Source organism: Platalea leucorodia (assembly GCF_965183815.1).
Source record: "Platalea leucorodia genome assembly, chromosome: 4".
NCBI classification, from domain to species: domain Eukaryota; kingdom Metazoa; phylum Chordata; class Aves; order Pelecaniformes; family Threskiornithidae; genus Platalea; species Platalea leucorodia.
This window is the reverse complement of record NC_138826.1, coordinates 91,140,167-91,168,123: the sequence shown is the minus strand read 5'-3', so window position 1 is coordinate 91,168,123 and position 27,957 is coordinate 91,140,167. Positions and strand designations below refer to the sequence as shown.

The 27,957-nt window shown below is 36.4% G+C and overlaps 1 protein-coding gene across 12 annotated transcripts in view; it reads left to right on the top strand.

Annotated features, from left to right (window-relative positions):
- The window catches only part of MON2 (MON2 homolog, regulator of endosome-to-Golgi trafficking), an 84,862-nt gene that overhangs the window by 30,807 nt on the left and 26,098 nt on the right, over positions 1–27,957 (top strand). For 9 of the 12 annotated variants that reach the window (XR_014228109.1, XR_014228110.1, XM_082311212.1 and 6 more), the window contains exons 11-29: positions 371–524; positions 3,154–3,386; positions 4,607–4,688; positions 5,332–5,513; positions 6,731–6,843; positions 7,438–7,542; positions 7,797–7,877; positions 7,965–8,038; positions 8,117–8,207; positions 9,533–9,634; positions 11,903–12,013; positions 12,773–12,948; positions 16,203–16,365; positions 16,868–17,161; positions 17,569–17,767; positions 19,627–20,255; positions 25,130–25,273; positions 25,818–25,835; positions 26,102–26,230. Coding sequence is in view for 9 of the 12 variants with exons in the window: in XM_082311212.1 (XP_082167338.1) it covers positions 371–524; positions 3,154–3,386; positions 4,607–4,688; positions 5,332–5,513; positions 6,731–6,843; positions 7,438–7,542; positions 7,797–7,877; positions 7,965–8,038; positions 8,117–8,207; positions 9,533–9,634; positions 11,903–12,013; positions 12,773–12,948; positions 16,203–16,365; positions 16,868–17,161; positions 17,569–17,767; positions 19,627–20,255; positions 25,130–25,273; positions 25,818–25,835; positions 26,102–26,230 (3,080 nt within the window). In the remaining 3 variants the exon portion in view is untranslated. Of the gene's footprint in view, positions 1–370; positions 525–3,153; positions 3,387–4,606; positions 4,689–5,331; positions 5,514–6,730; positions 6,844–7,437; positions 7,543–7,796; positions 7,878–7,964; positions 8,039–8,116; positions 8,208–9,532; positions 9,635–11,902; positions 12,014–12,772; positions 12,949–16,202; positions 16,366–16,867; positions 17,162–17,568; positions 17,768–19,626; positions 20,256–25,129; positions 25,274–25,493; positions 25,751–25,817; positions 25,836–26,101; positions 26,231–27,957 lie in introns of those variants that run through there. The other 3 variants (XM_082311213.1, XM_082311214.1, XR_014228111.1) reach the window with 2 other exon arrangements.

The window sequence follows — 27,957 nt, the reverse complement described above, 5'->3', positions numbered from 1 at the left end:
TTTAAATATCTGTCTGACTCTTCACTAAAATATATATTGTTTTATCCAGACCATGTAAGTTTAGTTGGTTCACAGAATGTTATGAATGCTGCTATACCTTTCACGGAAACATTTTATTCTGACTGAAAATAAGGCAGTTGGCATCAATCAACTGTGCCTTTTAAACTAATTACTTTCCACGTAAGATCGTGTTTCAGACAGCAGAGGGAGCTCAAAAATAGTTTTTTGCGTTGGTGTCGGTTTTTATTATCAAGCAGGGTGTCTCAGATTAATCCATGTATCTCAACTTAAAAATTAAATATAGAAAAAGGATGTTTGTTGATCACTAAAATTAGATTGGTTAACTTTATGACTTTGTTTTTCTGAACAGGAAGCAATGCATCAGGGAATACTGGCTCAGCACAAACTAACCAGGGAGTGCTTGGAATGGGAGGAGGCGCAACTGTATTACCTGCCTTTGAGTACAGAGGCACTTGGATACCTATCCTGAATGTAACAGTACAAGGCAGTGCTAAAGCTACCTAGTAAGTCTATAATTTTTGAAATTGTATATAACAAATATTTTCATTTCCAACTTGGTGGTTTAAGGATTTTTTTATTAGTGAATATTGAGGTCTTCATTTCACTGGCGTTGAGGTATATTATGGATTTTGTCAGTGCCATGAGGTGTTCTGATTTTTCGTTATTTTGTCCGAATGCTCTGGATTCTGATCCAAATATCCCCTATGGCTTTAGCATCTGTTGGATTCCCCCCTCCCCCCCCCCCCCCCCTACCATTGCTGTATTAACTCTTCACTTTTAGGCCTCACTACAGTGTATAACAATTTTAGAATATCTTTTGCTGGGTTATGTAATGGCGAACATTAGGGGCATTAAGCAACTGGGACATCAGTGGGAGTGAAAAACAGCTTTCTTACACCAGCTTTACAGTATTTACAGTTTTTATTGAACAGGATATTGCGGTATATGACCTATATACAAAGGTTAGACTGTGAATGCTTCTTAGAATGACCAATTATTTTGTCATGACTTTGTATAATGGAGATCATGTTCTCAGTTTAGAGCTGTGAATACTACCTTACTTTTGAAATAGTGGAAGTTTTTTTGTGTCAATCATGACCACTGAGGATCAATCTGTTATGAATTGGAAATCATTTGTACAGCCCATGAAATTTAGGCATACTAATACGCAGTGAAATCAGCAAATAGCCTGGATCTCAATACTTTTTTAAGGCAGAAACTCCTTTATCTACCTTTGAGATACAGAAGGACAAATTCATCCTCCGATTTCAGTAGTTCAACCTGTATGTGTTGACAACTTTTTGTTCCAGCAGTGTCCATGAATGTTGTTTTAGGTTACCTGACTGTTCTCAGGAAATGCAAATTTTTAAGAAAAGTGGATGAAAGCTAGTTCATGCTTTGGCCCACTACTACAACCTCCTACTTGTCTTCCATTTCTTTTTTTCTTACTTTCTGTTCTTAACTGGCTGAAGAACATTGCAGCCACCATCATAGTCTCCTGGGCTGCTCTGAACTTGCTTGTGTCTTACCTTTGGATCCCTCCAGTGACTCCATGATTCCCTCTGAGTAATTTTTGAATTCTTTTTTTCTTCTGTTTAAGATTATGGAACTGTCGCTAGCATGTCTTGTCAGCAGTTTTTCTCCTGTCTTGTACTTTTGTCTGTAGTCCCTGCATGTAAGGAGATGACTAGCTGTAACTAGATTTGGGTCTCATCCTAGCATTGATTCTCTCCAACTGTTGTAATTAGATTTTCATGCAGTGGCCACATCTTATACTTTTACACAATAATTTAATTGGAGGTATGAATTGTGAACAGAGCTAGCAGAGGCCTTTTTGCCAGTGTGGGCCTGTCTCTTCCCAGACCACTATGCCTTGTCTTCCTCTTTACATGAGGAAGTAAGTGTTTTTAAGAGGAATAGACAAAGACTATTCAAGATTTTTCATGGCCATTCCCATGTAACTCTACCAACTCACTTCATTTATTCAGTAGTTTGCTTTCCCATCTTTGAAAGTAAGAGCACATGACTTCTACCTCACAGGTACGTTGTAACTATAAAACCCATTAATAATTTTAATTAGAGCCATATATGTATATACACACTCATTTGTAAATAGAGGGTGAAGTGTTGACCATTTGATTTACCTATACTGCCTATGCCCCCAGGTATCTAAGGCAGCCATCTTCAGGAAGTTAGAGGTAGTAACTGAATTGTTACATGTTTGGGAAAAGAAAAATCCTTTATGCAGAAAAGAGTGGTGACGCTGCAGTGTAGAAGTGCCTTTGGTGTACTGTAGCTGGAAGGCCTAGCCTTTTTAAGAGTAGTTTGTACAGCAAATGATGAAACAGTGGTTGTTGGGGTAGCAGGTAGTTTTTGTAACAGGCTGTCTCTCCTTATGTAGATGCCGCTGCTGTGGCAGCTACAATCTGTTTCCTGTTGGATTTGTAACTCAGCAGTTTTTTATGTGCTTTTAAGGTAAAATATGAAGAAAAGTGGCAATGAGGCTGCAGTTACAGCATTGTGGTGTTTTAATTGCATGGTTGTCAGCAGTGAATCATGTAGATATTTCCTCTTTGTACAAATAACTTCCATTGTTTACCTATGCATGTAGGTGATGAATATTTCGTTATATATTATCTAGCTATGACAGGCTTTTCTGGTCTTACGGATTCAAAGGTAACGATAATGGAACGTCGGACTTGTTCTCAATTTGTTATAACTATATTCACACTGTCATGACTTTCTGACCTATTTCCTCTGTTGTTTCTATGTACTTGTGTTCTTCTGAACAGGTTCTGTTGCAGTGGCTTTAAGTACAATAATAATAAAAGCAGAATAATTCATTCAGTGATGCTTGCTTGTATGTGTTAATATTTTAAAATATTTATTTGCAGATCTAAATACTGTACTCAGGGTTTGTACCCTGTCGTTTACTATTTTATTTAATGACTAATTTACTCCTTTACTTAATGACTTAATCAAGAAGGTCATTTTCTTGAGTTGCTATAAATCTTGAAAGATGGTATTTGGGGCCTGTTTGTACTCAACATTCATTTGGAATCTTGTTTTTTATTATTGTTTTTAATCACACTGGTACTTTTACACACTTGTCATGCTTTCGATTTTTTTTAGTTTGGAAATGCTGGATAAAGTGGAGCCACCTACGATTCCTGAAGGCTATGCCATGTCGGTGGCATTTCACTGTTTACTGGATCTGGTCCGTGGTATCACTACCATGATTGAAGGAGAGCTGGGAGAGGCAGAAACAGTCAGTCAAACCACAACAGAGACAACTTCATTACCAGCACAGTCTTCAGAGCAGCAAGACTTGCAGTCTGTATCTGACCAATCAGAGAAAGAACTAGGTAGATAAAATACAGCAGTTTTATGTAAAGCAGGATTGAAATAGTTCGTGCTTTGTTGCTTAAATTTATTGTTCCTAAATTGTATATAAAAACTTCTAATGAAGTGGGGGTTTGGGATATTTTTTGTAACGGAACAGCAGTAGTCTCTAAAAAAAAAAAATTGATGTGCTGCTTCTGTCTTAGAGCACCTTAGCCATAGACTCCTTATGGTGTATTAATACTGTCTTACATGTATGTATGTGGGGTGTGAGGGAGAGATAACAGGCATTCTGTTCTCCAGAGCTACTATTCTGCCTTCCTGTGTCCTTAATTCTGCTTAACACTGAGATCCAAGGTCACAAGAGACAACCCGACTGAGAGAAACGTGGCAGTTATGAAAACGAAAAGAGAAAAGTATTTCTAGTAACAAGACGAAAAGATGTTTTAATGGAGGGGTTTTAAATAAGGTGGAAGTAGTTAGGGAAGAACTTTAAAAAGCAGAATAGGAACTGAGGCTTGTATTTGTGCAACATGAGGAGTCTCTGTATGTAGGTACAGAAGGACTTGGCTCTCCGGAGTGATTTCGGCTTGCGTAGCAGGACGCCGGGGCTGGGGCGCTGCCGCTGGGCCCGAGCATCGGGGCTGCAGGCGGGGGCGGGAAGGGGCTGTGGGGCGCACGGGGCGTGCGGAGCTCTCCGTGGTGCTGCAGGCGGCAGCGGCCCGCCCGGCCTCCTGGCTGGGAGCGAGGCGGGGAAACGGTACGGGCAGGTTATCGGTCTGTTAGACCCATATTTATTTTCCTGTTAAATTAAAGAAATGAAAAATATGGAGAATTATAAATACCAGGGGAGAGTATTTTTCCTTCACTGCAAAATTTCAGTGGGTTTCTTCTCTGACATGTATGCACTTCTGAATGTTGGTTGGGTTGTTTTTTTTTTTTTACAGACTATAACTATTAAAAATAGTTATATATACCTCTGTAAGATTTTTTTGGTGTAATTTAGAATAATCATTGCCTTGGTGACATTTTTTACTTTCTCGGTGTTACTTTAAATGTGACTGTTTAAATGGTACTCGGGTGAGTGTGTTTGTGTATACACATATATGTGTCTGTGCAAACATACATATAAAAACACACTTTAAAAGATGCAGTAGCAAGCATTTTGTTTGTGATATAATTGAAAGTTACTCAGTAAAATATTGTGTTTCTGCTATAAACAAGTATATGTATTTCTTTCAAGTTAGCAGAGCTGTCTGGGAAGAAATGGTGAATGCTTGTTGGTGTGGTCTTCTGGCTGCTTTATCCCTCCTACTTGATGCAAGGTATTTGGTCTTTCATTTCTCTTGATTTTTCAAAGATGACATTCCCAGCTATATTTTAAACTGACTTTTGATACTGGTCAAGTTGACAGTTGTGTGAGAGAACACTGTTCATAGCACCTGAGCAGACAGGTTTGTGGCTTAGTGATGGCTGGACTGAGTGGCCACCCGTTAAGAGGAAACGACACAAAAGTCTCCAGGACTCTAGCATCAACTTCTAATGTATTTCAGTAAAGAACAGTTAATTACACTGTCAAAGGCTTGCATTTGAACTATTTAAATTATTTTTATTCCTTTTTACTTTGACTGAATGTTTCAACACATTGAAGTGATTTTACCTATGTCCTTATTACTGTTGATAAGAGACTAAATAATGTCTCTTAACTTAATTGTCTCTTTCAAATAGTCTTTTGTTGTCAAACACCATTTTCTGAAATTAGTGTTAAATACCTCCTCATAGTCTCCTTTGCCAAGTCATTCAGAACTAAAGACCAATTTTATAGGAAATGGTTCTGAAGAATTTTGTTGATTGGTTATGCTTGCTCTTCAGTATTTAAAGTATATATTCTCATTGCTTTCAGTTTTGGTTAGCTGCCTGCTTCTGTGCCGTGGATTAATTCTTACTAAATGATGTGTACTCTTTCAGCACTGATGAAGCTGCCACTGAAAATATTCTAAAAGCAGAACTGACCATGGCTGCACTTTGTGGAAGACTGGCTCTTGTAACATCAAGAGATGCCTTTATCACTGCCATTTGCAAAGGATCCTTGCCTCCTCACTATGCCCTTACTGTATTAAACAGCACAACTGCAGCTCTGTCTAGCAAATGTAAGTATATAGGTTTTCCTTAATTGTGTTTCCATGTATTGTCCTTTAAACCCAAATTTTCTCAAGATGTGATTGGAAAGATAGGAACTGTAGTATTTGTCTATACTAAATTATGTTAGAATCCTCAGACACAATCTAGACTGCCTGCTTTCCAGAACTGGTTAGTCTTGCAGCATCTGCTGGGTATCATTCTAGTCAACCTGAAACTTCCTGAATGCTTAGCATGTGTCAGAAGTTTGTATTCTAAAGAGATCTGTCTAACATCCTAAAGATCTGTTAGGATATGTAATTAAGGCATTCAAATTCTGAAAAAGTCTCTGGGCAACTCAGATACTTAAGAGTTGGCTGGAACATCCTGCATTTGTGGTGTACTACAGTCTTTTCTACCGTTGTCTAGTGATGGTAGTACTTCCTGCGTAAATGGAAGATCTTAAGTTCTGGGCTCTGTTCAGCTTACAAGAAGTTGAATTAATGTTTCCCACATCCTGAAAAAATGTTGTAATTCATGGGATATGCCAGTTGAGGATGTACTCTGTTTCTAATGTTGAAAATTAATTACTATGAACTGAGAAATGCAACTACCTGGAGAAATATGCAAATGGATCTAACATTAGACCTCTTAAAATAAAATAAAAATACGTTGGTCTGGGAACAAGGACTAGCACCTTTATTCCAGCCCACAAGCTAAGTGTGTTATTAGACCATAAGTCTGTGAAGCAGTATGCATGACTGAGCTACACAAATCTCTATGGAAATGAAGCAATGAACTTAAGTTATTTTACATAGGTTACTCTTCTTTTTACAGGTAAGTTATAAAACGGGTGTGCTGAAGTCCTGTGTTGGAAAAACATCATGACATAGCATTTGTGACACCTTCATTTTCTGAGTCCACTAGCACAATTACACACAATTACCACAGATGAATGAGTTGAGACATAGTTTAATGCTCGTATCTTAGTGCAAATATTGCAGTCTCGACATAAAATGTATTAACGTATTGCAAACAATAGCTAGTGAGAGGGAGTAATTACTGGCTCCTTTAACTCTGTAAGGCAATGACGTAGTAATCTAAATATAACTAAAGGTCTCAAAGTGAGCTACCTTAAAGCTAATGCTGTGAAAAAATTCTCTGGAATGTGTTTGCCAGAAGGTGGTTGTTCCTACAAATAAGTACTGGGTTTTCAATTTAGATTTTTTTCCTTTCAATTTTCCTCTAGCATATTCCATTCAGGGACAGAATGTTCAAATGATCAGTCCCTCAAGCGAGTCCCATCAGCAAGTAGTAGCAGTAGGGCAACCCTTAGCTCTTCAGCCACAGGGAACAGTAATGGTAAGTACAACTTGTAAGTGATCTCATCCTGCTTAACTGCTTCTTTCTGCATCTCAATGTGTCTCAAAAATAGGCGACAGATAAACAGCATTCTTACAAATAATGGTTATCTTAAGCTTTTAATTTGGAACAGCCCTGGACAGCAAAGTTCTCTAACTGTAAAGACTCACTCTCGTTTTTTATCTCTTAGCTCAGCAGCTCCCATCCATTACATTTGAAGAACCCTAGGTCTCAGCTCTGTTATGTGCCCGTGTGTGAAGATTCACTTATATATATTTTTCTTAAGATAGGCTCCGATTTTGTGGAGAAGGTGCACTTAAAGCTGGTGTACTTGAACTTGTGTCTTTGATAATAATGTGAGACTGGGAGGAGAGGGCAGTGATCAAATCGTATTCAACTCCAGCAAGATAAGACTGAGAGAAGGATAGATACTGAAGTACTCTAAAAAAGATACATTGCACCAGTGCAAACAAAATGTAATCTTTAAGCTATTTAGTAAAAAATTGCAAGTTTCCTAGAAACACTATTATTGTAGAATAATAAAAATCATGTGCTCATTTAGTTTGGTTTTTTTGGTTTTTGGTTTTTTTTTAGCTGACTTCAAAAAATATCCAGTGTATGAGGACATTACTCAACTTAGCTCACTGCCATGGAGCCGTTCTTGGTACATCGTGGCAACTTGTCCTGGCTACTCTTCAGGTATAATAGGAAATATTTATGCCTTGGTTTTATGCCTTGTTTTTTTGCCATAATTTGGTTTTGAGTTTTTATGTGAGCAATAGAAGAAGCTTTGATTCTACTCATGGTGTACTTTGAATTGCCTGGAGTAAGTACTGTAGCATTTCCCTTGAATTCTGTTTGACTGGAAGGCTGCTGGCTAGCTCAAGTACAATGTTAGTTTCCTCTCTGCCTGAAAAGGCTTTTCTGCTGAAAATTATCCTTTTGTATTTCAGCATCTTGTGTGGATTCTGGGACTGAAGCCTGGTGTTGGGGGTGCATTAAAGCCTGGAAGAGCTGTAGAAGGGCCCAGCACAGTAAGCATGATTGTTCATTTTACAGTTAATGATTATGCAGTATTTTCTATGGCAATCTATAAGACACGTTTCTGTCTCTTTTTCAAGGTTCTGACTACAGCAGTTATGACTGATCTGCCAGTTATATCCAACATACTTTCAAGGCTTTTTGAAAGCTCACAGTAAGAAACCTTATCTTACAATTAAACTAATGTGTGTGTATCAAACTTGGCAGTATTTTGATAGCTGTTATTTTTCAGGTACCTTGACGATGTGTCTTTACATCACTTAATAAACGCGCTTTGCTCCTTGTCTCTGGAAGCCATGGATATGGCCTATGGAAACAATAAGGTATCAGAGTTCTTTATTTTCTTTTTAGATGTTTTTGTGAAATAGGCGGAAGACTTGTACATTTATCCTTTAAGCTAACTATTTCTAATATTAAGACAGTAATACATTTGATACTCTAGAGTAAAAAATAAATTATGAACCAGAGAATATCTTGTTTATGGTTCATAGGGTTACTAAATTCTCTGAACATTCTCATTGTGTTCTTGCTATGGTTTTTGTTAACTAAGGAGTATCATGTGTTTCCATTAATCAGATTGTGGGTGGATAAAACTTTTAAAATCCCTTGTAATTTCAGAGGTTAGGGATTCTGAATAGCATAGTATGTTCTGTGAGGTGCTCATTTTCATTTCTATTTTCTTGTATAATATACTTCAGAAAAAGCCTGACAATTCAGATATTAAAAACCCCCTGATAATTCATATTTACTTGGGAAAATTATAGTATTTCTGCCAGCCTCAGTAAACAACTGTTAGTGCAGAAAGGTTAAAGACCCTGTGACTGAATAAAATTGAGTATATATTCTCCTAGTCACAATCTAATCCCAGAGGAGAGTTTCTGAAAGTTTTTCCTTGATCTATTACACTAGAGATAATGATGACAGAAAATATGCTTTATAATATCTGACAATTACAGCAACAAAGAACGAATTAAAATAAGCAAAGTTTGTGTTTAAAATCAGTTGAAAATGAGAATAAAAAATCAACAAAAATGGGAACAGGGAATAATTCCAGCGCAACAGTCATTTTTACTGTATGTTGATTTAAAAAAAAAAAAAAATAAAAGAAGCTTATCACAAATATTTGCATATGTATTTGATGAATGGGAAATTTATCATATTCCTGGAGGGCATTTATGAAGCCAATGGAAGATAAAGCATAAGGGGATTCTTAAATGAAATATTCTATATTGTTTGTTTACATATAATTTTAACTTTAAAAGTTGTGATGGGAAAAAGGCTATTTTGCTAGTAAAATATGTTACAAAACTGGTTGAAGGGAGGACTATGTAAAAATGAGAGTTTTGAAAGGAGTATCAGTGCGCTGGTTATTGTCAAACTTTGAGAAAACGATATGAAAAATAATGAAAGAAGTGTTCTTCGTGGTATGCTGTTGCTACCCCCTTGTGGCTTCTGATGAAGTACTGCAGATGCTGTGGAAACTTCCCAGCCATGCTACCTAAGCTGTTGTGACAGTGTTCACAGCCTATGAAACACAGTACTTCAGTGAGATTAGTTGCACCTTAATTTATAAATTATAATGTAGCAAAAGGCTCTGACATTACCTGAATTGCCTCAACGTCATGTGTTCAAATTCCATTTTATTAAGGAACCATCGCTTTTTGCCGTTGCTAAATTACTGGAAACAGGACTAGTTAACATGCACAGGATTGAGATTCTTTGGAGACCTCTGACCGGTCATCTTCTGGAGGTAACTGATTGCTTTTATCAGTTATACGAGAACTTAGTTTGTATTAATCAAGGTCTTGTGGAAATGCATTTTTAAAGTGTAATTTAAAAAAAAAAAAAAATCTAAATTGTATTTACATGTTTTGGTTTATGGACTTTGTTTTTGCAACTTGAATGCATCACAATTTCAATTTAAAAGTGAATTTATATATTTAAGTTCCAATATTTTAGTATCTCTTATTGACTTTGTCTTTATGGTGCCGTCAGTCTTTATATGTTTTAAGCACGGCAGTGTTCAAAATGATCAATTTATTATACCTCATGTATGTGTTACAATTAAGGTAACATGAACAAGTTTCACTTTGGATTCACATAGTACAAATATTTAGGAAGATTTTAAGATATGTTTTAGTGTCCTTACCAGGTAGATTGAAGCCATTAGATTTACTAACAAAGGGTTTGTTTATTTTGTTTAAGCTGATATTTTGAATGGTCTCTTTAAGAGAATACTGTACAAGTATAAAAATAGGTGTCATAATCCTATTTCAATTTCTTAAGTATTTTAACTTCAACATGAAAAAATATGGTCCATCAAGGGAAAAAAAATCTTAAATTTTGGATTTGAAACTAAAAACGGGTGATGGAATGTAATTATAAAGTTTTAATTCTCTACACAGATATGTGAAGAGTGAAATGCAAAAACAGGGTTTGCTTTAAAATGGGTAAAGGAGAAAGCTTTTCTTCCTCTTTTTCCAGAAAGTATCAGACACTTCCTTAGAACCAGTCCATTATTTCAAAAAGTATTAAGGATTGGCCATCTCTAACCTTATTTATGGAGATCATCTCCTTGTAATCTTTTATCTAGGAGAAGGAATTTGGATACTTAGGGTTTTAAAGACTTGAAGCACAGGCATCTCTTTCTCTTGCCTTTTTTTTCTCCTCCAAGACAATAAGGTTCACCATCCACATCTTGAGACTCTGTGTTTTCATCTAGTAAGCAGTCTGTTTCAGTCTGTTATCCATTGTGGGTATTTATCACTGTTTTGTAGGAAATACACAGTCTATTTCAGTTTCTTTTAAAGTACTGCCTTATTCCCTTTTAAACCTAAGTCGCCAAGGTACAATTAAGAAGGAGAAAACACCAGTTGCAAATTCAATTAAACACAACCTGAGGGAAGAATTCGTTCCCTGTCTCTGGAACTGATTATCTGGTCAGATTCAGAGCATCATGAAGTAGTTCAAATTCTCTCTTTTTCATATAAAGTAACAAAAATATAAGTAATTCCAGAGAGTAGCAATTTCTTGTCTGCATTTCTTTAACATTAAGCTAGCTCTTCTGCATCGTCCTCCTTTTTGGTTTGGCTAGTGGCTGATAAGGGAATGGTCCACCAACCAAAACCATCAGCCTTCCTTATGATCCTGCCTTGGACTTTGATTCTGGATTCTCACACCATCTGAGCTAGGGCTGGAAGGGTGGGTGGAAATAATTATGTAGAGATCAATGAAACTGTAGACTTCCCTTCTTCATTTGAGGGTAATGTATCAGATATGGGAGTACAGTTCATACTAGGTATGTATGCAATGGATTTGCACAATGTTTTTAATTTTTCTGTTCTAAAAAAAGCAATTGGCAAAACTATTAGGTTTACATAATTAGGAGGCAAAGAGAAATGAAGACACGCATTTGAAACTTAAGCTTGAAATAATGTTTGTTATTGTTTTGTCAAGTTTTTGAAATAATGGAGTGTAAGCCTTATTTTACATTCCCTATGTAGTTACTTTTTGTATTTGAGAATATAGAAGAGCAGATGCTTTCTGTGTTGGCTACTGTCATGCTTCCTCACTTGATTATGTTAAGCAGCGCGTGAAAGATGAAACTTTGAATTTTATAGCAGCTTAAGGCTAAGTTAAACCTGAGAGTTTCAGGCATTCATTGAAGAGTTATTTGGTGCTTTTTAATCAATCATTATCTGAATTAACAGTTAGTATATTCATTTTGGAAAATGTATTGGCTTGAACTGCTGTGGTTTTCATTATGTTTCCTTCTGTGTCTTTCACTGCTTCCTATTGCTTCCTTATTCAGAAGGTATGTCTGTCCAAAAGATAAAAAATTTTTTTACTAGTAAACCTAATTTCATCATCTAGAGATTTATTATATCATTGTAAAAAATTATAATAATATTGTATGTAAATTCTAATATAATTAAAATATCCATTTTTTATATATTACATATATTCAAATCTTGGTTAAATAAAAGTGACTTTAAACAAAACATTGCTGTGTTTTCAGGTCTGTCAGCATCCAAACTCCAGAATGAGAGAATGGGGAGCAGAAGCTTTAACTTCTCTCATTAAAGCAGGACTGACATTCAGCCATGATCCTCCATTATCTCAAAATCAGGTAAAGTATGTTTAAGAGCAGCTGCTTTCCTCCTTTTCTGGAAGTTAAAATGAACATGAAATCAAAATCTTCCCTAGAGGAAGTTTTCTACAGTTCAATGAATAGGAGGCATTCATAAAGCAACTTTACTATTGAGTTTATAAAGCCTACAGCTGTAACATTCAGATGAAACTACTGAGAATCACCTCATGCATTCTAATGAACTACCCTCCTTCCTTTTTCAAATGCGTAACAAAGAGTGGTGATGCTTGCATATTATGTCCATTTGTTAGAACAAATTATGGATCACCCTCATGAGTGCAAAACAATTCCAGAATGTTTAGAAGTGTATATGTGATGTGGTGGCAGGTAAAAAATATATTGCCTAACCTTCTACATCACAGCTATTCAATCCATTATTAATAAAACATTCAAATATTTTTACTGAGGTTCGGTGGATAGTTTTTTCAAGGTCTCTTTAATAAGAAGCTGTGTCTAGCCCTGCTGGGTGAGCGTGAAGTTGCATGATGGTTTTTATGTAACTGTGACAGCATGCTCTAGCTAGTTCCTGAGGGACCTGGAGAACGGGGGCGGGGGGGGGGGGGGGGAAGTGTAGATTTCCTGCTGAGATCTTTTATAAACAGTTTTTTAGAAAGGCTAGTCTGACACTGAATTTGAGCATTTAATGAATGAGTTATTGAATTAATTTAATGAATCTTCAATTGGTACTGTATGTTTTTATTTTAGCATCCTTAATATGCTTTATTTTTTTACTTGTAGAGACTGCAGTTGCTTTTATTGAATCCACTAAAGGAACTGTCAAACATTAGTCATCCTGATATCAGGATCAAGCAGTTGGAGTGTGTACTACAGATTTTGCAAAGTCAGGGCGACAGCTTAGGACCTGGTTGGCCATTGGTGCTTGGCGTCATGGGGGCAATCCGAAGTGATCAAGGGTAAGTGGTGGAAATAAAATTTTAAAATCATGTAAGATAAGAACAGTAGAAAGAATTCTGCTTTTATTTTCTTACTATAATAACTGCTTTGATAATAGCCATAATTTTCATCATCAGTTTTAGCTTATGAACTATTTCACTCAACAAAAACACAGTTTTTAATTTTCCCTGTAGCACGCTTTTATTTTACTGAATTAATCTTTCAGAAGAACAGAGTATTGTTCCACTCTACCCTCTCCGGTAGTCAGCATGCAGCATACACTGAGGAGCGCTCCTTGTGCCAATTCATTTGATCTTAACCATCTGCTGGACACACCTCTGGTGCTTGCAGATAATTCCGTATGACTTAGCTGTTGCTCACATTTCCTCTGTTGTTTCTTTTTCTTCTTAAATCTTTGAGTATTCTCTAGCATGTGTCATCTTCTGAACGCTCTCTCTTTTTGTTGAAGCCTTCCTCTGTAAATGGCTGCTGGTAGCACAAGGGTGGAAGATTATTTACTTGCTGTGGGTGAATCCCTGGACTGACTAACACAGCTGACTCTATTGCCAGCAGAGGGGGAATGTTATTGGACTGGTCCTCTTGGCCACAAGGGAAAGTGAGAGGTGAAGTTGCAAGGAGTTTTTTTTTAAATGAGCAGTGAAATGAACATCTGGCCCTGGAACTGTAAGCACCAAGAACTATACCCACACACTTGGACCATGTTATTCCTGCTTTGGTTCTAGTGAAGACTAGCACCAGGATAGGTCAGCAAATAACTCCGGTATCAAAAAAATTCGCCTTGGTGTTATCTCTCCTTTCGTCCCACCGTAGCTTCTGTCTTCTGGCCATATGAAGACCTCCTAAAGCCCCTTCAAATGCTTAAAGGATTTTGCTTTTGTACCAGTATTGCTTGCTCTGGTAGTAGTACTCACCAAAATCCCCAAGGATGCTGGCATTCTTGGTTGTGAGCATCCTTTTTTTGGTAACAGTGTTTCCTTTGGTACCTGCTGTTTCCACACTTGGTGCAAGGTGTTCTGTGTTTCCTACATACATGCCTTTTGATTTTCACTGTAGCTGTTGATGGATGAGAACCAACACAGATTCCTTCTCAGACAGTCTTCAGATCATTTTACATCTCAAATACATACCTCACTGGCAGATATCTCAAGATGTTATTAAGATCTTGTGTTATATATTAGTCTCCTCCTACAAAGCATATGGAATAATCTACTTTTTTTCAACTACAGAGCACTGTTTGCCCACATCACATCAACTACAGTAGGAAAAAAAAAATGAAGCAAACCTCCTTTTCCTTGGGAAACAACTGAATTTCTTGCCTCACTTATAGCTGTGAGCACAAGATGTGGGCACTATTATCATACTTTAAATATAAACTTATTGACCATGAGACTTTCTTCACAAGTGTCTTCCCTCTGGTCAGTGAACATCGTGGATTCCACGACAGAAATCCATTTACCTTTCAGGAGAACTTCTTGCCAGGCTGCTATAAATACAGAAGATGCTATTTTGAGAGCCAGTGATACTTTGGTCACTTCTTGATTGTACAGTACTAGCCTGCCAAACAAAAGGAAGTCTGTCTTTGACGAATTTTTCAGTGGGATGCCCCTGGTTATTTTAAGGATAGGTAAAGCCCTATGTGATCTTAAGTTTTCGAGCTAAGCTTGAGTTTCTTGCATTTATATTTACCTTTTTGGTGGCCACCTATAACATTAACGACAATTTTACATTTTGAAGAGCTGTATTGCTGTTGCCACTTGCATGAAGGACTTTGAAACCTTTCTCCAAACACATAGTACTGTGGGACATTAAGTGGGAAATGAAGTGTTTTGAACTTGTTCTAGCAGCCTCACGTGAAGATTAGAAAGAAAGGTTACGTTCCCATTAACTGAGCTCTTCAAAATGAGTAGTGTAACTATACTTTCATTTTCTGCCTCCTTCCCTTCTCTCTTAGAGTCCTTGAAGGTCACATACCTGTGGAACTTTGTAGTGGAGAGGGTACTGCAGCAGTTTTGGGTGTGTTTCACTTTATAGACTCCTGTAACAAATATGGGGGAAAGTAGTGTGTGAACATTTCCTCCATGAGTATAGCAATGATAAATCCTTTGATCTTATGTGGTAGGATGGATGTCTCTCTGCAGTATGCATCATATTAGAGAATTATTAGTTATACCATTATTGTCCATGTGAAGTTTCTTGTGCATTCCCCTGGCTTCTGTGTCATGTTGGCTGTTAGAATACAGTGGAAACGGCCCACCTATGATTTTCATTTTGAATTAATTGAAAAAATTATTATTTTATTTAGGATTCTGAAATATGCAACTGACATATCTGTATTCTGAATTTTTTCCTGCGATATGTATTTTGAAGGACACTAAGTTTCTGTATTACAAACCTTTGGAATTTTTTTCTTTTGTACATTAAACATTAAGCATTAAAAAAAAAAACTATAGTGAAATTTAAATGCAGCTTCCCTATTTTTTATTATCTACACTCCACCACTCCTTTTGATTCCTTCATCTGTCTGTCAAACAGGGTTGTAGTTATAGATGACCTTGCTGCTTCTGAGAGCTCCTTGCAAACCTTTTCCATACTACATTTTTATTTTTGTTTGTATTCAGAATTTAATTCTGAAGGCAAAGTATTTATTAAAGATCTATTTAATGGCAGATATTTTGGAAAGATTTTGTCTAACGTAATATAGTATTGAAGCAAGTAAGACTACCATTATGTCAGCACGCATCTTCCCTACTAGATAAAAACACATTTTGCCTACCTGTTTGGCATACTTTAAGTAATTTGTAAATGATGATACAAGAAATTGTTCAGAACAGCTTACTCTTTGAAAGATTATCATGCTCACACTTAAGCTTTGTTTTGTCCGTTGTGGCTTTTTTAGAATGTTTTAGCTGACACATTTGAACTAACAAGTCCTAGACCTCTAGAACAGAGAAGCGAACTTTACTATATAAAACTAGCTGAGGGCCACTGGAGAGTCTAAACTTTGACTTCACTAGCTAGTTAACATGGACTAAAGTACTTCATCAGAATTTGAAGCTTCAACTTAATGTTATATCTCAAAAAAAACCTCTAGTTGAAACAGTTAAAATGTTGCAAATTCATCTCAGAAACATTATTTTTTTTCTTTTAGTAATGCTATCTCCTGAGCTATTGTATTCAAAACATTCTTGTGCTCTTGAAGAAATTTGAAATGAGTGTGTGTGTGTGTGTTTTGTTTTTGTTTTGTTTTTTTAAGAGAGTCCTTAATACGGACTGCATTCCAGTGTCTTCAGTTGGTTGTGACAGACTTTCTTCCAACAATGCCATGTACTTGTCTACAGATAGTTGTTGAAGTTGCAGGAAGCTTTGGACTTCACAATCAAGAGCTAAATATTAGCTTAACTTCAATTGGTTTGTTGGTGAGTTTTATATTAACCTGCAGTGATGCTGCTTCTGGCTTTCATTTTCTTTTCTTTTTTGTTTTTTAAATTAAAATTAATCTGTAGTCAATTCTACAAATGAAAGCCAAAACCTATTTTTCTTACTGAACTCCTGTGCTGTCATTCGTAATCGTATGTAAATTGAGTGAGCACAATTTATCTTTAATCTGCATGACTCCAGGGCTAGGTAAAGAAATAGTATTGCATTGTAACCATGTTCATCAGTATCTTATATTTAATACATTGTTTCCCTTTCTAGTACTTTGTGTATAACTCGGGCCTAAAAGCTGAGGCTAAGAAAAATACTTTCTGCACCTTGCAGTATTTGTGCTGATCTTCTTCCATCAGTGTAGGCAAATTAATATCTTGATGTACTTCGCAAAATACTTTTAAATGTGAAAATGAGAAACAGTTTATTTCATGATCATTAAGAGGATTATATTTTTATTGTACAACAGCATATGTCTTATTTATTTTGTAGTGGAATATCTCGGATTATTTTTTCCAAAGAGGTGAAATAATTGAAAAGGAGCTAAACAAAGAAGAAGCAGTGTTGCAGAAACAGGCAGAAGAAAAGGGGGTGATGCTAAATAGGCCTTTTCATCCTGCACCACCATTTGACTGCCTTTGGTTATGCCTGTATGCCAAACTTGGAGAACTGTGTGTGGATCCCCGACCTGCAGTTAGAAAGAGCGCTGGGCAGACATTGTTTTCTACTATTGGTGCTCATGGAACTTTATTGCAACATTCCACGTGGCACACAGTAATATGGAAGGTATGATGTGTAAGCTTCCACTGAAGGTATTTTTGAGAGGATCTGTCAAATGCCCTGTTCTAGATCACAGTCATGTTGGTTGTGCGTTATGGAACAAGTCAGGCTGTAGTTGAGTCTGTTGCCTGTTGTACCTGTGAGGTATCTGAGATCCAGTGGTTTTAGCCTTCTGTTAGCGCTAACACTGTTCTCAGTGGTTTTGATCTTGCTGTTTCTAACCCTTCTTGTGAACATGGGTTGGGTGATTCTTACTCTCAGCTGTTGCAGAGGCTGTTTCGAATAAGGGAATTCTCAAGGTGACACAGTGACAGAAAGGATAATGGAAAAATTACTATTTTTTGTTGTTTTACCATGAATACAACTATGTTATTTAAAAAGTTGTTTTTTCCCTCTTTTTCTGACTGTTACAGGTTTTATTTCACCTGTTGGATAGGGTTCGAGAATCTTCTACCACAGCTGACAAAGAGAAGATCGAATCAGGAGGCGGCAACATTCTCATCCATCATTCAAGGGATACAGCTGAGAAACAGTGGGCTGAGACATGGGTATTAACACTGGCTGGAGTTGCAAGAATATTTAACACCAGGAGATACTTACTGCAGCCTTTAGGTAAAATTTATAGTTTAAAGTTATTGAAAGATACAGTAATAAATGTTCCGCTTTTGTATAGTTTTTTCAATTAAAGTAATGGGCAAGAATCTTAATCTTAGCTTGAAAGTGTGTTCTGTTATGTCTCACCTCAAATGTGATGAAAATTATGGAGTTTATAATTCATGCTCCTTAGAGCCAAAAATTGTAAGTACCAATTTCATCTTCCATATCATAGTACTTGAGATGAAGTCTCACTAGTCACAATTCTGGGTGCCAAATAGCTTTCATTTGTAGTAGTCTGATAACAATAATAATTGTTCTATTCTTTTGGTTGTCAGAACATATTTTTCCTCTTGTCTTACTAAGGCTATGCAACACTTGCCTAGAACTCTTCCATGGCATCAGTGTGTCAAGTTTAACAGAGCTCTTACAATGTAAAGAGAACTCACTTGTAAAGTCAGTGACGTATATAGCTTAGAAAAGAAGAAAGGGAATTTTTTATTGAAAAGATCGGACTTGTTATGACGTGAAAGATGTTGAGATGACCCACTATTTCAAGTGATTCTTTTTCTCCACTCGTGATACTCCTCCACTGTTTGTCTTGTACAGAGATGTCAGCTTGAGTTACTTTACTGTTGTCCCTAATGCAGCTAACTGAAGTGAGTTCCCCTTTTCTTCTTCTTCCTTAAAATCTTACCTTCCCCATTTTGAAGTTCTTTATTTTTCTTCTATAACTCCTTGGTATCTTTATTTCTTTCTCTCCCTTTTTCTCAGGCTCTGATTTTTCTATTTCTTTTTCAATTTCTCCTTGGTCATTTACCAGGCTATTGTAAAATACGAAATATTATTACATACAGTTGAACAATGTAAATGTATTGAACTAGATAATATAATTTAGCATTCATACCTGTTTTGTACAGAAAAAATGTTTTGTTTCAGTTTAGGCTTCTAAACAGAGATATTGTGATATAATTTCAAAACAGCTTTCATTTCTAGTTTGGTTAACTAGAATTACTTAAATACATTACTTTCAAAAATAAAAACGTGATATAAAGAATGTCTAGCTTGCAAAGAAAATTCCCCATTACATTAATATACCTTCACCATCCCATAGTATGCAATTAATATATATAACTAGAAATAAGTTGTCTTTTATTTCACTTCGATTATTTGTGATACAGATATCAACATATTAATAGCTATCAAGAGTACTGGTCACTTGCAGAAAGGTAGTAGATTTTAAAGTATATTAAACTTGAGTTAAAACTGAATAAAAAATTAAAACCTTACAGGGCTACTTTAATTATTCAAACCCAGTAATTAGTATCATAGAAAATTGAAGGTTAATGCTAAATTTAATGAAAAACTCAAACTCCAAAAATGAAATCTTTCTCCACAGTATAATTATCAGAGCATTTTAAAATCAGTTCTTTATAAATGCATATATAGATTATATATATAGATTTGATCTTTAGACTATAGATTTGACCCTTAATTCCTTTTGTGTGCTTAACATTTTTTGAAATCAACAGGCATCTGGTATGCATAAGAACAAATGTGTTTCACTATCCTGAATAAAGAAAACATATTTTTCTGGTATGGGATGTTGTATGAGATTTTTCGCTAGCAAATTCGACATAAACATTGATATATTGTTTCATTCTTCATATTTCTGTGTTTCTCTGTCACATTCTTTCTTTCTGGTTACAGTTGAACTGACATGTTCTGAAAGTCATTCAAGCCATCACCTAACCTCATGAAATTTCTCTGTACAAGAGTAACAAGTACATGAACCACTTTTTAGACACAGGTGGGAAGGGGAACAGGAAGCCAGTTCCAAGTTGATTTTTTTTTCTCTCTCTTCTTTTTTTGAATAGGAGACTTCTCCCAAGCCTGGGACGTTCTTCTTGATCACATCCAATCAGCAGCACTCAGCAAAAATAATGAAGTTTCCTTAGCTGCTCTGAAAAGCTTCCAGGAGATCTTACAAATTGTTTCTCCTGTCCGAGACTCAGAGAAGCCTGACACACCACCTGCTATCAATGTTTCTGTACCTGTGGTGGTAGGGACAACAACTGCCACTAGTCTTGGCAGATCATTCATGAGAACTGACTCCATAGGAGAAAGAATAGGAAGATACAATGGATCTGAACCACCAGTAATAACAGATGAGATTGAAGATTTGAATCTTTGGTGGGCAGCCTGGAACAGCTGGTATAGGATTGGTTCAGAAAGTACAAGGCCTCCAATTACTTGTGATAAATTGACTTTCATTCCCAGCCAGCCTTTTCTTACAGCTTTAATTCAAATATTCCCAGCTCTTTACCAACACATCAAAACTGGTTTCAGCATGGATGATCTCCAAAAGCTGGGTGTCATTTTGCACGGTGCTGTTTCAGTTCCAATCAGTTCTGATGCTTCCCCTTTCATCCTTCCATCTTACACTGAAGCAGTTTTGACAAGTTTACAGGAAGCGGTGCTTACAGCTTTAGATGTTTTACAAAAGGTAATAATGTGACTTCAAATGCGTGGTGAAAGGTAAACTACACTGTGTCTCAGTTCTTCTCAGAACTATAGTGTGGGGACTTAAACATGGATTTTTAAAATTACTTATAATTGCACAGTGTACTGTATTAGAAGAATCGGGTCTCCATTCCTGCTGCAACCCAGGTGCTTTGCATTGAAAGGAATGGTGTAATCTTTATGAAATGCACTTTTGCTTGATTGCAGAAATACCTTAAGTGTGATGCTGTGTTTGTAGCCATTTACTTGTCCCTCTAATATTACAGTAATGTACTATTATGAGGGTCTGTACACAGAGTTGGGGGAATAGCCCCCCAAATAGTATTCCTTATGTTGCCCAGGTACTGCCATAAACAAAGTCTAGAAGAATAGTGATCATGAGAACTTTGTGTTGAAGCGAAACATAAAATATACAAAGTTCTCTGGCAGACCACCTGCCTTCTTGCCTCTTGTTAATCAGTTGTTTAAGGAAAATGATGCATCTCTGCTTAAGAAATTCTTACTATACAACTCATCCTCAAAGAGCACCCTTCATGCAAGTGAATCTGTAAACAACAAACTAGGGTGCCCTTTTTCTGGGTAGTTAAATAAAGAAAAAAGGTATTGCTTATTTCTTTCTGGAGTTGTAAAACATCTCCTTGCAAAATACATTGTTCATTCAGAAAACTTATTTATTCAAAAGAAGCAAAGTTGATAATGAATGAGATCATGCATTTATATTAAGCACTGCTTTAAAAAAAAATGAACCCCCAAACTGCCCAAAAAAACTACTTGGGAAATGCCAGAATTAAAACTATCCATGTGACCTGACTTCATTCCCTTTGGGCTTTCATGTTATGACTACTTTGCTTGACTGTGTGGTCATACCCTTTTTTTTTTTCTCCCCCCCACCCCGAGACAGGACCCTGCCTCATTTAGCTCATAGAACACATGGTGCCTACTTAATGATCAGCAATTCAGCATCTTGTTTTCTTCTTGCTTAGTGTGGGTTAACTTATCTCATACTTATTTAAACCCCACAAGCAAGGCAGCATCATTATTTGCAGTCATTCCTTTAGTTTATGAGTTTAACAAATATTCATGAATGTATTTTGAGAACAGAGGTGTTAGATTAGAAGTTTGTATTAAACCTCAGTTTTGTATGTGGGGATATAAATAACATGAAGTTTTAACACCAATCATATCCACTAAATTTTCATCCTTTTCCAGTCAGGCTTGACCCTTTTGTACCCTTCCCTTTCCAACAGCTCAGCCCTGCCCAAGCCCTCTTTTCCTCACTTAATCAGTCCATATATTAATCTCTCAGATTTTTCTGTTTCTTTGTCGGTCTCCTTATGCAGATGTTCTTAGCTCCCAAAGGCTGCAGGCATTAGCACTTTTCAAAGAAGGGGTTACCAGCGTTTTTAACATGAGGAAAAACTGCACATTTTTTTTATACTCTTGTTCTTGTCAAGACGTTAAACTGTCTTAGCTGAAGTTTTCTTAAACAAACACAAAAGCAATAACTCCCCACGAGAAACAGAGACATCCCTCTTTCCCCTCTCCCAGTCAAAATGGTTAGCATGGCAGTTACAAGCGTTTGCAAATACAGACTTCCACAGGAAGTCTTGGGTACCTCAATCTATACAGTACCTCCCACCCCATCTGTAGTTATATTACTAACAGAACAGCACTGAAGTCACTAAAAAAATAAAGTATATTTGGACATAGTAAGTTCTGTGAAGTCACATGATGGCTCCTCTTGGCTGTGTAACACAGTACAATTCACATGATAAGGCAGCCAGCCGGTACTGATGTGGAGCAAAGGCCATCCATCAGATGGTTTTGCTGGAGGCCAGGCCACAGTATCTTCCTCTTTTGAAATTAATACTCTCAGGAGTACACACAGAAGCTAGTAGAACAGTTAAAGAGGAGTATGTAAATACTTGCCACCTTCTTTTAAACAAAATGTTTCTTCTGTGTTTGCATTGTGGGTTCAGATTAAGTTTTGTTCTTTGCTGATACAGGAGGATTTGGGACAGTTCTGATTTTCTAAGAAGTTCTGGAACAGCCTTGGAACTGGAATAGCATGAAAAAACCCTGATGATTTTAAGACTGAGCCTCTGATGGGTTTAACAAAGAGATTTTTATGATGTGATTGCACTAGCAAAGGACATTGCAACTCAAGAACATAGGACTGGAAGGGAACCTTGGTTCTCCTTTCAGACTTCCATGTGTTGAGCCCATTTTACACCCTTTGCTTTGTTCTTAGTGTTCTTTTTACTCCTTATTAGAACTTGTTTTCTAGGCTTTCACTGCTGTAGTGTAAGTGCCTGCTTCATCACTGTAGCTCAGCTAAAGTTTGTACTCAAGCTCAAATTCTCTGATTATTTTCACTGCCTCCCTACATTGACGCTGGGTCAACTCTACAGTGAGCCAGCTGGCTCATCAGGCAGATGAACACAGATACATACCTGGGGATCAGAAACATTTGAATTCTGCCTCTGCAGGCAGTATGGATGCAAACCTCTTGAGCTATGAGTGTGGTAAACTCAAGGCTATATCTACATAACTGGCAGAGATGGTAGAGAATTAGCTATGGAGAGCTGTAGAAAAAACAGTAGTCCATAACAATAGTAGCACTGGGACCTGTAAGATAAATCTGAACTGTTAAAAAATGTGAACGTTAGTACCAGAATGCTTTAAAGCATAAATTTCTGAAACTAAAGTACTGTGTCAATTTTTACAACAACAATCTGCAGAGTATTTTATTTTAGGTTTTCTTTGTGTTTTGTTGTTGACTGGCCGTTACTTTTTGATTTATACATGTCTTTTCACTTAAGTATGTAAATAAGTGCATGTAACGCAGTAAATACTGCTCTGTTTTATAAGCAGCTCTTAAAGATATTTTCAACATCCTTTGTCATGCACTTTGCTAGGTTATTTTTGAGGTTTTCATACACTTAGATAAAAGGTACCCGGTGTCAGTCAGAAGCATAAACCTCTTTGAAAAGCAGTTCTAGTTAGATGACTTTTCAAAACTAAGTGACCTAATCCTCCTTTTTTTTAATATTATATGGATAAGTTTTAGAGTTGAAAATACCCCAGTAGACTGGACAGAAAATGCTTCTATCTGTAAAATAAAAATTTTACAAGAGTTTCATAAAATACGAAGAATAAGATGCTACTCATGCACAGACTTCAAATAGGAAGTACTTACTGCTTTTGTTCACCAGCACAGGAAAAGTAGTGTCCGAAATGATTTTCTGCTGATCCTGAAATTAATAATAATAATAAAAATCTAACAATATGGAGCGAATGGCAAACATATTTTGAAGTTTTGCCATTACAGATGTTAAGATAGTCTTCTGTGGGTAATGTAAGTTGCATCTGTGCAAGTAAGTTGCATCTATACAAAAGTTACCCAGGGGTTTGTGGATGCTCTCTTTCCCTTTCTAATCTGTGGGTTGGTACATAAAATCATTTTTTACACCTTTTGTAATAGGTATGTAATCTTGCATTAACCTGTTAAAATTTGGTGCATTGACTTCAGTGCAGCAGCATATCAGCTGAAATTTTTTTACATGGTGTTGAATACTTTCAGATCAGCAATTAACCTTTTAATCTTCTGCCACACAAGTGAGTATCTAGCATCAAAGCATCTTTTTCAGAGTTCAGTACAGTCTTGAACTTGAGCACCAGAAAAGGAGTATGGCTTTTTAGGAGTGCTGCACTATGTTCATAATGTTGATTAAGCTTTTTGAGCATTAGACATGCATTTTGAATCGCAGGAAGCTGAGGAGAAGGGAGAGGCCATTGATGATTCATGGAGTGCTCTGCTGCAGGTTGTAGATTGCCTGGAGGTACAGCTAGGTCTTAGGGTGATCTAGTGATGACAGTGCCTGTAGCCCCTGTTGGCTGGTTCCCTCTCATGGCTGGAGACTCAGGATATTTGCTAGTCCATCGACTGCCACAGCTCATGACACAGCCCCAGCATGGAGGCAGCACTTGAACAGCTTCAGAGCTGTTGGCACCCTGGGTGAGATCAGCCACAACTCATCATGGATGATCTGTGGTTAATGAAAAGGGGGTTTGATTCCTCCCCAGAGAAAAATGACAGTACAAGTACAAGATCTCTTTGTGGAGCAATAAATAGGCTGTTTCTTGAAGCTTTGAGAGGAGAGACTTTGGGAGGAAAAGACATTTAAAATGACAGAAAATAATTCAAGTAACTTCATGGAATCATTGTATCTGGCTTTGAAAATAAATGCCCTGAAATTGCCTTGGGATTTATATTGCAACAGGAAATCATTAGCCTATGACAACATGGAATGTCATTGACATCTTCTAAGTACACCCTTCCTGAAATGTTTTCCATTTTAAAGCGAGATTGAGTTTCAGCTATACCAAAATCATATCATTCTCATTTTATTTATGTTGCTTTCTGTAAGACACAATTTTAACTACTTATGAAAATCTTATATGAGTTACTTCTGAGACTTAAATGTTCCTTGAAGTAGAACTTAAAGAAGATGTGGCTGAGAACAACAGACAAGATTTATGTAAGACTTATATTTTGCTGTCATGACAAAGCAGAGTTTGTAAAGAAAAGATATCTTTTATTGGATGAAACAAGATAGCTGTATTTACTAAACTATATATGCCTAGGTATCTTGCCACTTTATTTACTTTAATAAAATAACAAAACTTACTTTCCTTAAACTGTTGGAACTATACCCTGTCTTTTATACAGCATGACTCTTCCATAGTCTTATGTGGGAATTTTTCTTTAGGAGCTCCTGATGCAATACTGATACAGATTTTTGAAGGCAGAAGCTCAAGATACATATTAAGCTTTTGTATTTTCTTTTGGTATAGGCTATATGTGTGGGCTCAGAAAGTATGCAGATAATGTATCCTGCAATCTTCGACCAGCTGTTGGCCTTTGTAGAATTTTCCTGCAAGCCTCCACAGTATGGACAGCTGGAAACAAAGCACATTGCAAATGCAAAGTATAATCAGGTAATTAATTAGAAATCTCGCTTGTTTCACTTGGCTGGTGAACCCACTTCAGCTTCAGATAGAGGTTGTTTAGCAAGATGCATTTATTCCATCTGTAAAAACTTCACTGTGCATGTTGAGTAATAAGTTAATTTATTAGCAATTTTTACATGCTTTTGTTACCTTCGTTTGCTCCCTTTAAATTCTACTTTGCTTTTATACTTTGTCTTCCTCCATGTAGGAAAGGTCTTGCCTGGACACCAGGCATAGTGAACGTGTCTGAATTTGTCCAGTGAATTAATCTAAAATAACTTTTCCTACAATGTGATACCAAATTTGATGGAAAGACATGATAATTTTGAATGGAGAAAATTTCCTCAAGCTGCAAATTTTTGAATTGCACGTACTGTAGAGAAATGGGACATATTCAATAATTTTTTTATCTGTGTACTCTGCTGTTCACTAAGCATGAGCATCTGATTCACTGTAGTCGAAGAGGTAACTATTATGTATGTATTAATTCTTCTTATTCTGTTTGTCCTGCAACACAATGGAATCACACTAGATACAACTATTTGCACCGGTGAGTTAAATTTCCTTAAAGATTGCCCTAATGTAGTTGTCTTGCCTAGACTGCAACATTTCTCCTACTTAAATGTACTTTACTTCAACGTAGAGTACATTTTCATAGCCAGACTACGGTGTATTTGCAGTTTTATTGCTTGGACCATGTTCTTAGCAAACCTTGCATGCATTAAACTGAGAGTTCAATGCAAAACATACATTTTCTGTTCCTTAATTAATATGTTTTCACATACAGTTCAGTAATTTACTAATTTCTTTTCCTAGGCGGAATGGGTAGCGTTGAATTATGTACCATTTGCTGAGAGGTCACTGGAAGTTGTTGTGGACTTATACCAAAAGACAGCTTGCCATAAAGCTGTGGTAACGGAGAAGGTTCTTCAGAACATTATTAAGGTAAAAGTTTGTCCTGCGTGTGCTCTGAATTTAATGAGCTTATATTGAAAATCATGAGTTTTATTTTCAGCTAGTGTTAATAAACGCTTTCTGGGAAGCTTAAAGCTTTAGTAAACAAATTGATGTTTTATGAAGGTGAGCAGCAGGTAGTAATTTCTTTCAAAGCTGCAAGGCTATTGATTAGGCTATATGTATTGTTCTTTAGCTGGATAATGTCAGCATCAGTATTTCAATGTTAAGATAAAAATTAACAAATGTATTAGGACACAAAATATTAGTCTTTGAAAGTATTATGCACCTGAATCTGATAAGCAGGCCTCTTAGTAAATACGATATTGAAGGCCACAGACCAATTTCTGTAGACTGGCATATATACTTTAAGGACACGTGCTCTAGCTATTACTTTTGATTTGCTTTTAATGACTTTGTGTGTCATTGACATAGCTGTGAAATGTCACGGGTGCACAAATGTGCCTTTAAGGTGAAATTGCCAAACTCTTAACTTTTTTTGACCTTGTTTCCATTTTAGCAAATAATTTTGGTAAATAATAGAACTAGTAGTAAATATCTAGAAAAAAAAAGGTATGTGACCTAGGTTTGTTTGTAATGACTTGGCTGACATCCGGTTGTTCCTGTATAGAAATTTAGAAACTTGAATGTGTTTAAAGTAGTTATGTGGTATTATTTGGAATCTGTTATGAATTAAATATTTGTATTTCAAAGTTAATGCAGTTGTTTTCCACTTCTGTTTTAATGGGATAGGTGAAACTGATATAAACACCACTTAACATTCACAGTTGGTAATAATGTGATCTATTGCACTAGATGAAAATGTTTTTAAAATTCTTTTTCATGTCTCGAAAGCCCATGTTAATATTGGAATTAGATTTCACCCCTATGAACAATAGCAGCAGAAGAAAATATTCTGTTTATCTCTAGGATTGGATCCTAGCTCTCATAATTTTTGGCAGTAGAGAGTTAATTACAATTGACTCACTCTTGAGAGCAAGAGTGAATCTTCCCTGCCTCTGCTTTCCTCAAATCAGAGACTTCACTAAAAGCATTGGGGGCATATGTGTAATACCCAAATTTAGTCACTATATATTTGAAATGTAATTAAATAATTAGTTTTCCAAGATAAATTGGTATCAGGTTCTAGTTAGTTTGACTAACAATACTAAAAGGAATACACATAGTGTAAATAGTACATATGCTTAATGTTTTTAAACTCGTTCATGACTGTCTTTTATAGATATTGAAGCTGTCTTTATATTTAAAAGACTTAAAATTTGTTGTGTTTTCATCTGCTACACATTTGAGCTGTATTGCAGCCTTTATCTTAGAATTTCACTAACTCTCTTTTTGCTTTTAAACTTCATGTGGTTTAACAGTCAGCAATGACCAGGTGTCTTGCAGTGGATATGTATACAGTTCAACTTTTACATATTAGGAAAAGTTTAAATTTAATGAGGCTTTTTTTGTTTACTGTGAAAGCACTTGGGATAGCTTCCTGAACTCTCCAGAATACACTCATGATAACGAACTGCCTGCAATCTGTTAGATGTTAGGAAAGGCCGTTTGTCAGGCTTAGCAGAAATGGTGGATGGCAATAGAGAAAATAATGTAATTTCATAGTGTAATTGGTAATGGATCAGCTCTGACTTCTTAACTCTGTACTTGGCAACAGACCTGTGCTTTAGCCAGCTGGTATATGGTAAATTATCTTT